The sequence below is a fragment of the Pteropus vampyrus genome, unplaced genomic scaffold (genome assembly GCF_000151845.1).
Source record: "Pteropus vampyrus isolate Shadow unplaced genomic scaffold, Pvam_2.0 Scaffold121, whole genome shotgun sequence".
Taxonomy (NCBI): domain Eukaryota; kingdom Metazoa; phylum Chordata; class Mammalia; order Chiroptera; family Pteropodidae; genus Pteropus; species Pteropus vampyrus.
The window spans coordinates 324,547-336,529 of record NW_011888902.1 but is presented as its reverse complement, the minus strand read 5'-3'; the positions used below and the strand labels follow the sequence as shown (position 1 = coordinate 336,529).

The window sequence follows — 11,983 nt, the reverse complement described above, 5'->3', positions numbered from 1 at the left end:
ACCCAGTGTTCCAGTTGGTTCTCTTACGGAAGGGTCATGGACCACCTGCTGAAAACTGCAGGGTGAGAGGGATGGCCAGGTGAGAGGACTGTTTTTTACCTGCTCGGCCTGATTTACTCCCGCTTTGTTTGTTTCTGCCCTTTGTTCCATGTGCAGGAAATGCTGGGAAATGTTTATTCAAAGTGGCCATTTGCCCAGATTAAAAAAAAAAAATTTAATTTTTTTAAATTTCTTTTTACTACAAAAGAAGAGGAGAATGCATAATAAGAGGGTACTTAGTGGTTTCTGCTACAATAGGGAAACATCAGAAGTAAATTTCAAAAATTCATTTTAATCTTGTTAAAAAATGAATTTTGAGGAAGTCTGCCATTTTTTATAGTACTTCATAAATTAATATTTCATTTTTGTGCTTTATTACAAACTATTTCTTTAAATGTAAATCTTGAAAGAAATTGGTTTGAAAAAATTCAAAGGGCAAAAATATGGCCTATGACATAAATAGTAAAAATAGAAACGATGTAATGTTCCTGCTTAGCTAATGTAGAAGGATTTCATTAGGTAATGCAATGTTGATGAGTTAATAGCTTTGTCTAACTCTCCTGAATACATAATGTGCCCGAACTACTTAAACATTGGGACGTATTCAGATGGAGCTTTTTACAAGTTATTCATTTTATTATACACAGTGAAGGATATAGACTTTTTTTTTTTTGGTGACATGTTCTACCATGGTTAAAAACGATGGTAATATATAAATGTTGCTATGTAGTGATTATCAACTAGGCGTGTCTAAAATGTGATAGTATTTGATATAACTACTTCAAGGTTACCAATCAAATTTTGATAAAGAAAAGAAACAGCCACTCCAAATTTTCCGTGTTCTAACTTTTATGATCTTTTTACATTTATACTATATTTGGAACTAATAAAAATATATTTAATATGTATTATATATGTTATATATATAGTTCAGTATTATACTCCATAACACACACGTCGTTGATACAGCATTCCTTATGTATCAGTTGTTTTTGTAAGAGAATATTTATAGGCATACACAGTTGCTCATTTCGAGGGATAAGCATGCTACTTTCTGTTTGTGAGTAATAGGTTTTAGTAATAATGCGGAACCTTTTTAAAATACATTTTAAGGTGTAATTTTAAAAAGTATTTGCAATACAATGCGTGCTGTTGCTTTTGTAACATTTCTCCAACTCATCTTTTTTCCTCTCAAGGCCTGGGAGCTTGGGTGGAATGCCAGGAACGCTAGTCTTGGAGTCAGGAGACACAGGTGCTAAAGCTCAGGCTCTGTTGCTGGACCTGAGGGATGTATCTCCCTCTGCATGAAGTGGTGATAGCGTCTGAGGCTGCAGCCGATGACCCAGGTCTCTGATTAGTGAAGGGAGACTTTCATTTCTCCTTTCTGATTTCTTCCTGTCTCCTTGCCTGCCTCCCTGCTTCGTCGAGGCCAGTCTTTTCTTGGCGAGTTCTCATGAGTTCAGTGGCAGCCCTTACGAAAGAGTTAACATGAGTGGATGGATTCAAACCTTCTGCAGAATCAGAATGAGAACAACGGGCTCATAGTTTCTGCCACGGAGGCATGGGTGAAAACTCAGAGGTTAGACGTAAGGTTGCTAGAGATGCTTCAGGTCACTTAAAATCACTGTTTAACCCATTCTTTAAGACTGGGATTAGAACTATATTTTGTAAAGAAAATGAAAAAATGAAAAAATGTGTTCTTTTCCCCTAGGCGTATCATCAAAATCTGTTTGGTCTTTAATCCGAGGTATATGACATTCCTTACTCTCTACTAGAACTTTTAAAGAAGGTCAGAAAGTCCATTTGAAGGAAATTAAATATATATATTTTTAAAAAAAATGGTTTTAGAGTTTTCAAAGGATTACGTTAGATTTAGGGTAACCGCTGTTTAGTGTTCCATCTTTTGGTTAAAATGAAGGAAAAAAGACTTTAATTTTATATATATTAGAGATCCTTATTTTCATTTAAAGCATTACAAAAAATACAACCACGACAAAGAATGCCACCTTCTCGGCTACCAGGAATCAGAGGAGAAGCATCGCGGCCGTGTTTCCAGATCTCTGTCAGACTGTTCAATTTTCATCCATATTTAACAAATGTCATTATTCAGTTTCATGGGGTCAGTGTGTCAAAATGTCTGTGTTAGAACTTTAATTTATTTTCCGAGGTTCCTTTAAGTGGGCAGAAAGCATGGCATGTTGGATTGATTTACTCTCTTTAATCCATCCACTGGAATGGTTTGTAGCTCAAAACTTATTCTGGGGTATACGCTTAAAAATTAGAATTTCTCAGCACTGCAGCAGAATCCTGAGCCAGGAACGTCTCCTTCTCTTCTGTTTCCTTCTCCTGGCCGGTTTTCCTTTAAAAAAACGGGTTCTTCCATTGTGTCTCCAGGTAGCAGTGGCAGCTCTGCCTGTGTGGTGTCTCTCACCAGATGGCCCTCTTAATAAATGCCTTGCTCTTGCCCACCCTCACTTTCTTGATCCAAATGTGAAATGCCAGCAAATAAATAAGAGCATCGCACTCTGATGAGTTCTCTTGAGATGGAGGAAAGCGCTGGGGAGAGGAAGCTAGAAACAACAGCTTTTCTGTTTTCTGTGACTGCTCCTAATTACTGGCCAGTAGGTAGAAGACACCATTTAGATAATGCAGAATTGTAAAGGTGAGAGAGAGAGAGTCAGAGCACGAGCACATTCTCCATATTATTTCACATGCCTTCGATGGCATGAAAGTACTCCTGGATATTTGGACCCCATTTGAAATATTGTGCATGATCTTTGCGAGGCATCCATAAACTTTGGACGCAGGGTAGGCGGTTGCTGTGTGCAGATTTCACCGCCAGACTAAAAGTGCAGTGGAAATGAGTGGGTAATGAGAGCAGAGCAGCCAGTTCTTTAATTGAATTAAAAGCTGGGTGACATCAATGCAGACACCTGTCCAATTACAGACAGGCCAAGGTGTTTACCATTGCTGTACAAGCGGTTCGAAGATGACAGAAATCTTTCCGCCCACAGATTAGCATAATGAAGGAGAACAGATTACAGTGGATGCTGGCCAAACACCTAGGTTGGCAGCTGGGGGTGGGGTGGGGGAGAGAGGCGGAGTCCGCTCAAGTATGTAAATAGAAACACAGTCCCTTTTTCTTCTCCAAATGTGTTTGGCTTTTTAAAACATGCCATTTGCTTTGTGTCTCAGGCTCGGTTTCCAGGCAGAGCATTTATACTTGTCCGCATTTAGTCAGAGGAGTTAATCATAAAATTTCAACGTCAAAGCTGGCCCGTCTGTTGTTTTCCTGCTTCTCAGCATGCAGAGTTCTATTAGAGGCACAAAAGCTTGCACAGCTGGTGTCAGCTCCACAATGATTTTCTCTTAGGTGGACGGGCTGCCTCCAATTATGAATATTTCTCTTCAGGTCCTTTGAAACTTGAGGTGAGAGCAAAGGAAAGGGAATGTTGGAAATGATAATCTTATAGGTCAAAAGCGACGATGTGTGTTACTTTGCTGGCTCCCTGGCGGGGGGGGGCGGGGGTAGGGTGGGAGCGGGGCTCTCATACAGGGAGGGAGATGGCTGAGTGGAGGTAAGGATGGAAAATCTTCATTTTTTGGTCAAACACCAAGGGTCCACTTTTGGTAAACGACCATAATAGCCTCTGCAAAATAGGGCAAGAATTAAAAGGACATGCCCTCTGCATTCAGAGAGTTCCCCCAAGTAATTGTGAGGGACTTTCTCCCGGTTCTCCAGGATAAGGCTCCTTTCCCCCAGTAGGTAGGAACCCTCAGAATCCCCAGTTTGGAGCCAATCAGCCTACAGCTCTTCAGCTTCCTCCCATGATGCACTGTGTCCCTTAAACCATGTGCTGCCTCTGCTCTCTCGGCTCCAGCCTTCTGCACCCACGGAGGCCCACCAGACCGCAATTCACAGGGAACAGACTTCCTTCCCTCCAAAGTCCCTTGGTGGAGCATGTCAGGATCTCTCAATGTTAAGCATTAATGCAAAGTGCATTATCGCTTAGCACTGAGAATTCTGGTTCTGCTGGTGCCAATGATTTTAATCCGGACACCAACGCTGCTATGTTGCATGGGGTACTAACACTTTTAAGACATCAATAATGCTTGCTTTATGCTTATTGAATGTCTTTTTCAGCTCACCCCCTTCCATTATCAGAAGGGACTGGCAGATTTCCTAACATGGTTGGGACCATTTTCTGATTTCACAGAGATTGTGACTGAAGGGGAATTTGAGAGGTCATCTGGCCTGCCTAGATAGAGGGGACAGTCTCAGATTCAAAGAAAAAAGTCACCTCTGTGATGTCTCCCAAAGAAGAGAGTTATATCCAAGCCAGTCTTAAAAGTTCTCACCATTAACAGGTCCTTCTTTATTTTAAACACCCCATGGGTTACAAAGGGAAATGGCCCCACTTTCCCTTAGCGGGGTTTTTGTATACACAAAAATTATGCCACATTTTTCTGTCTAGGATTTCTTTATAAATATGTCACACTATGTTTCAGCATGTTTTAATATCATGCTAAAATCTACTCTCGGTGGTTATCTTTTTTTTTTTTTTTTCTTTAAGTGTAAGATTTCCTATCATCTTGGCTTGGGAAGTCAGACCTTATAAATACCCTGTTCAGTCGCCATATAAGCAGGCTTTTTGCTTTGTGTATCAATCTGTGTATTACTGTTATCATCATGGTCCTCCTATCTCTAATATTTTCTTAGCTTGAAAGACCTTTCAGAGATCAGTTGTATTCCTAGGCACCCTTCCCAGAGGTATAGAGAAGAAAAATTGCTAAATACTTTTTGATGATGATATATTATCATAGTAGTACTTTTTTTTTTTTCCTGGAGTATATATAATGTAAGCATGACTCTGACACTTAAAAGCAAGGTTGTTGGGTCAATCACTCAACGATCTCTAGGCGTATATCCAGGAAGGGCTACCTTACTTAGTGCTGCTGAGAATATTCATATTCTCTTTCTTCGGAAATAGCGGAACCTTTTAGAAGCATCGACTTTAATCTAAGTCACTAAACCCTCTATACTGAGAAACAAAAGAGATAAACCACATGTCCCAGGCAGTGAGGTGACTTTGTTACTTTTCTGATTTGGTGAAGATCATTTAGTTGACCAGCTTCTTCTCTTACCCCAAGTGTGAATTGTAACCTGACAACAGAGAAAATGCTCACTCATTAGACTACAACTCTTACTGAAATAGGGAATACTGTTTAGAGGCAATTATTCCGATGGTTTGATGAACTTTGTGAGACACACAATATGAGCAAGATCCTCCCTGGACAAACAAACAAAGTGCCACCTCAGCTTCAGGAAGCAGAGCACATTTTTTTGAAAGTGTGATTTACAAACCACCCAAAACATTCCACCTGGGTTTCAAAGTCAGCAAGAACCAGAACTTCAGCTTCCTTCTCTTTTCTTGTTTTCTATTTTGCAGCTTTCATTTCTCAGTGTTTATTATTGTTTCACCTGCCTTGAAATGGGAAATGTGAGCACTTTGATAAATGGCCTGAAAGATGATCTAGTTTCCCTCTAGCATCTTTCTTAAGAATCTCAGAATTTTTCTGTGAAATACAATTTGGTAAACTTCTCTACCAAGGCACGAAGCAGAAGAAAGCACATTTGATGACAGGAGTATTGCCTGTTATTTAAGGTCCTTAAGGTTTAAGGGGAAAATTTTCAGTCAAAGAATCTCATGATACACGTGTACACACCAAGTGACTCCTTAGCGAAGGCGAGAAACATTAAATAAAATGCCAGAGACCACTTACTAAACATGAACCAGCCTCTGGTTGGACATGGTTCTTAAAGTCTATTTTACTACTATTCTTGTTAAGCTATGACAATAGTCACAAGTCCAATATTGTATTTCAGCTATGATCTGGAAAAAAATAATGCCTCAGGGGAAAGCATTTTGTCAGGCCAGTTTTTCAAAATTGCAAAATAATGGAATTGCCTTTATACTGTTTCTCAGTGATAATTTTGCCTGGGAATATGATGCATCTTCATACTAAAATTTTCAGGGCACCAACCTACATACAGCCAGTTTTCTTTTCGGACGTGGTACTTCTGTGCTCTGGCTAAGTCATGCCCGTCTGTGAGAGGCAGTGATTTCCATACATGCCACACAGGTTAAGTGACGAACAAAGGAAACTCACCTCATACGCCAACAGGTTTTTCTTGCTCTCTGTAGGATTGTTTCTTTCTCCGTGGGCTGATTTTTTTTCGGTTGGTACGGCATTTTACTAATCAAGACATGTGAATTGCTTTGTTCGAACTCTTACCGTAGATGTATATTTGGTAATAGGAAAGATGTGACAAATGCCAAAGATTTTCAGAGGGTGCAGTGGCTAGAATCTATCTTACATTGCTGCTTTACTTTTGAGCCTGCAAATTTGGGCTTATGATGGAGGCCTTAAGAAATGGAAAGATGATGCTTACAAAATAATTCGGGATGCCGGGTCTGGACTGTGACCTGCTGAGTGAAATGCAGGTGAGACTTCCAGGTGGGGTCTGGAGTTACTCCATGAACTGCAGGGTGAAACATAGAACCAGAGCTTGAGGGAGAGAGGTAAAGTCCAGATATACTGAGAGATGAGGCTTATTGAGTTAACAAAGGCATGTGTCTAAGGGGAGAGGCCTGAAGATCCAACCTTGTAAAATAAGGGTGATTTAAAGGACTGTGGAAGGAGGATGAGTCAGTCAGGTCAAGGAACCAACTCTCAGTAATTTAGGAGAACAACTTGGGAAAACTCAGTAGCATGGTCGAAAGTGGAGGGAGGCAGAGTCTGAGGAGCAGAGGAGAAATAAAGATTGATGAAGAGTCACTTGATCGGACATTTAAGGGATCCCTAGTGACCTTTAAAGATAAAACTAGTATTTAGTAGCACAGGACAGACAGTAAACTCATTCAATCTTGATGGTAACGCTTTGAGGTCAAGACTATTTTACCCCCATCTCACAGATGAGGTCTCTGAGGCCTCTCCTTCAAGATAGGTACTATTATCACTGTTTACAGATGAGGAAACTGAGGTACAGAGGTCTGGACAACTCGCCCAACCCCATACAGTACCTCAGTGGCAAAAATTGGCATTTGGTCCCAGGCAGTCTGGCCTGAGCATCTGTGCTCTTGCTCAGTGCACCACTGCATGATGAGAATGCACATGCGATGATGTAAGCTTGCTGTTAAAATGTTGAATGAAAGGAGAAATAACTTCTTAAAAGAAATGGAGCTCAGAATTTGGGTCATGGTCTGGGATGTTCAAGAGGAAATGACAATCACAGTGGCAGGAATCAGAGAAAGCAGAAGGTTATGACATGAGGGGATTTTGAGATTAGAGACAGCTGAACTTGGCATGAGATGGTCACACGTGCGTGTGTATTAGTTCATTGGCTCGCTGTCTTCTTTGGCCATGAGCTAAGGCAGTGGTGCCAAGTGTAGCAGAGAGTGTTCGTAGCCCAGAGGGCAGCTTGGGGAGCTGTTGGAATGAAGACTTGCGGACAGCACCAGGGACAGAGGACAAGTGGGCAGTGCCAAAGGAAACAACTGCTGTGGTCTTCACTTCATCCTGTCCCTTTGCTTTTATGATCTTTAAAATTTCTTGCTGAGGAGGGAGAATAGGGAAATGTGATGTTAAAATCTGTGTATGAGCGATAGATGCTGTCACCAATATTGGCACGTTAAAACAGTAACACACTCTGTAGGCTGTTGAAGGTTTGCTCGGTAGGGAATAGTATGAGTGGAGCCATCTTTACATAAGAATGATGACAGTCTATGTGGTGAGGATAAAGATAGCTGTGAAAAACTGCAGTGGAAAACACTGGTGAGCAGATCAACGAGTTGTATTTTTGATACTTTAATTCACAGGAGTAACTAAAGAGCTTCCGCCTTGATTCTGAAAACCAATACACAGAATGTGTTTTCTACAGGTACTTTCGCTTGCTGAACAAATCTTACACATTCACCACTAAGCCAGATTAATTCAGCACTTCCGTGTGCAACACTTCTGTTGAGGACAGATGTCTTAATTAAATAAACTAATAATTTTGCAAGTAGAAGTACAAAAGCATAATTGTCTAATTTGCTAATTGTTCAAGTATGTCGATTTGCATATTTGTTAGCTGCAACGTGAACAAATAGTTTGTATATGTGTATCCTACCATTAAAATAATGAAGCCACGCTTGGGAATAGCATTTCTTGAAGTGTGTTAACGGATGACACATAAAAAAGGACTCTAGATAAATCAGATTGAAAAATACTAAGTGAAAAACAAATTAAAGAGATTTGGCTTCTGCTAGAGGTCCAGGGTCCTGGAATGGGACAGAGTGTGTCTTAACTATTGGGTGCACCTTACTCTGCTTCCTGAACTGTCTGCGACACCCCATCACAGGGAGACATCCAAGGGCACTAGCGTGTCGAGGAACGCACTTGGGGAAGTGCTGTTGAGAGCTGTCCTAACAATAAGTTGATCTCACAGTTTTGTTTTGTTTTGTTTTGTTTTGCTTTTTCCTCGCGAGTTACTCCATTCTGCAGTCAGCACCCAGGCAGGAAAAGGAATTAAAGAGGCACGTTTTTGTTTCCTGTCTTTCTCTGTGTCTCCACCTCTCTCTCGCACACACACCCATAATGCTCTGTATAGCAGCTCACAGTAAACACGCAAACCCCTCTCCCCCCTTTTATCGTAGGCGTGTTGACAGGCCTGCTACCCTTCGGGCACTATGTGGTCACCCTCACTGCTTGCACTCTGGCTGGCTGCACGGAGAGCTCGCATGCCTTGAACACCTCCACTCCACAGGAAGGTAAAGTAATTCAGAGGTCTTGACTTCCACGTCTCAGTCATGAATAATAAAACAGGAGAAGAGCTAAATGCTGCAAGGCCATTTGCTGGAGAACCCCAACCTAATTTGATGACAAAGTGCATTGCCAGGCCATAATTGCTCCATTTTTTGGGGGGGTGCGCAAATGAATCAAACTCCATACCCTTTAATGACATGCATCTTTAATAGCTGTAATGCAGATTAATGGGCTTTTTAATTGCTGTTACATTGTTCATGCAAGAGCCTTGTCATTAATATGAAGCATCTGAAAGATTAATGAAAGCTTCCTCATTTTACTATGGCTCAGAAGTAAATCTAGAGACAGTCTGACTAAAAAGAATTGATTGTATGGCTCAGTATGAAATTGAGAATCAAACGGTTGATTTCCATGGCCTCTTTTAACTGCTAAACACCGCACAGGCAACAATTATTTCAGTACTATGGAACCTCCAAATGCCAATTGAGGCATTATTAATCACCGCTCGGTTCCTCCCGACTTAAGTCTCACTTTTGTTGTACTTGGAACTTACACACTGTTGGCATAAATTAATGTTTCAGAAAGCATATGTTAGGAAGGCAGCGAGGAAGAGAAAATATTTTAGCACTTGAAAGTGAAAGCTTTGCTCAAGCATCAGAACGCATCACTTCAGAAAATAACAGCTCTCAAAACATTTGAAGCATTGTTAGTTCCTATTTCTCGCTCCCGGGTGAGAGGGATGCGTGTTTCTTTTACTGTCTAGTGGTGAAGTTATTTAGGAGATTTAAAAGCTTGATCTTTAGGGAAAAGTAGTCAGTCTCTTTCTCTCAGTATTCATCCGCCCCTCCTTCTCGCTCCTCCTCCCTCTCCCTCTCTTCAGTCCTTCAGTAAGTCTTACATGCACAGAAGATACGTGAGAGAAAGACAATGGCCCATCCGATGACACGATGGCAGAATAAAGGAGTTTGTAAAATCCTTCTTGTCACCCGTTATTCTTTGTGCTTTGTATGAGACCTCACCAGACCCCCGTCACCCGGGCTGTGCCAACGGTGACCCAGCTTCAGCATTTTCTCAATGTCCTTTCTGTCTAGTCTACTGAGAATAGAAGTTTTTCTCACCATGTCATTGCTTCTGCTATGGCACATGATCATGGCCCCTTCACAAATACGTCGACCAGCTTGAGTATGGGACGAGACGTCTTATGTCTCTCATTATTTTCTCTGTATCTGCTGATTCCCTGTCCAGATTAGCCCAGGGCCCTTCAAACCTGCCTCACAGCTATCCCTCAGATTCCTCCTCGGCCAGGTCACCATTTCCTTTCCATTATGTAAAGAATTCCCAATTTCTAGGTTTTCCCTTGAGTGTAGTTCCAATTTACCAAACTATGTACGCTTAGGGTCAGTTTTAAAAAGCTTTTAGTTCCTATGACTGAAATTCATTGACCATTACAGAAAACAAACAGACCCCTTTAAAAAAAAACAAAAAACAAAAAACTTGCACACAATGTAGTCTTCATATATAATTAAATTGATTCTGTACTTCATGGCTATTTCTATGGTTATGTATATATATTTTTTTATATCTGTTACAAACCTCTCTCACGAGCATTGCCTATCTTAGATCAAAAGCTCCTTGAGGGTAGAGACTCATCTGTTTAATTTGCTTTTATCAGCACAGCCCCCAATAGAGATTATAATAATACTTTTGATGAAGTAACACAAGCATCAGTCAAGTGAACTAGTGTAAATACTCCCCATCCATCATTGATGCAAATGCTCATAAATTCAGGACAGTTATTTAGTTCTGTTCCTAAAGCAATTACTGACAAGCTGCCCACGAATCAGGAACATTTCTATGCATGGGATTTCAGGTTTAGTCCATGATTTATTGGTTTAGGTCTGAAAAGTTTGAATTAGAAAAGGAAACTAAAATTAGACTCTATAAATCTTTTTTTCCACAGCCCCACAAGAGGTTCAGCCACCAGTAGCCAAATCTCTTTCTAATTCTTTGTTACTTTCCTGGAATCCACCCAAAAAAGCAAATGGCATCATAACCCAGTACTTCTTGTATATGGATGGGGTGCTAATCTATTCCGGTGATGAAGAGAACTACACCGTCACAGGTGAGACTTCTGTGTGTATCAGGAAGTAGTTACAGTCTGTAGTAGAACATATAAATAGATAATACTTAATTATAAACTAGAATATATACACATGAGTATATATAAGTATATATGTATTTAGACGCATTTATATACATATATATTTATATGTATGCATTTTCGATAACCATAATCTATAGCTATCTGAGAATGTGGTTTTAAAAATTTGGGTTACTGATTTTTATCTCCTGTTAAACCTCAAAAATGTCATGATTTTTGTGGTCACATTACACTTAGAGTGGAGCCAAAGCTGAAACATGGGAAGGGCCTCCCCTGCCCTCCCCCAAGGCTGTCTGACTGCACAGTCTGAATGTCAGTCCCACTACTACCCAGGTGCTTTTGCTCCTGTGCAGGGGGGCTTTGGGAATACATCAACACAAGGAGCTTAACCATGGGACTCCCATCCCTCACCTCATCACAAGATCAAGGCCAAGGCCTTGTGCGTTCCCTGGCCATGCTCACAGTGCCCGGTTGAGTCACTGATGCCACTTGAGATGAGTTCCACTGTCACGTGTGTTAACTACTTTAAAATCTGCGTGAATCATCTTAAGAGTCAGAAGTCTGGCTCATGTCGACTGAATTTTGGACTGTTTGAGAAGAAACAGTGTATATGCACAGGTCATGTTATAAAGTGTAATGACACTTAAGGAAAATGAGTTGTTGAAAACCTTGCGACACGAGAGGCTTACATTATGTATGTTGTCTGGTATTTGAATTGTGTTTATATTTATATAGTACTTATAGCGGTTATACATTTTGTGGTATTTTATGCACTGTATTTGACTATCAGGTGAGACATCATTAATCAAATATTGATTGATGAAAAAACTAAGGGCTAGAGATATTAAATTCTTCATAAAAGGTCACAACAAGTTAGAGTCCAAGGCAGGATTAATTATTTATGCATCCACTCCTTCGCATTAGTGCTAGGTACTAAGGTTGTAACAGGGAATCAGCCAGACTTTGTCCCTCCTG

General features: G+C 40.6%; 1 protein-coding gene across 1 annotated transcript in view; it reads left to right on the top strand.

Annotated features, from left to right (window-relative positions):
* The window catches only part of USH2A (usherin), a gene marked incomplete at its 3' end in the record, with an annotated part of 612,524 nt that overhangs the window by 280,004 nt on the left and 320,537 nt on the right, over positions 1 to 11,983 (top strand). Inside the window, 2 exon segments of the mRNA XM_011366141.1 lie at positions 8,739 to 8,852; positions 10,808 to 10,969. Coding sequence (XP_011364443.1) covers positions 8,739 to 8,852; positions 10,808 to 10,969 — 276 coding nt within the window.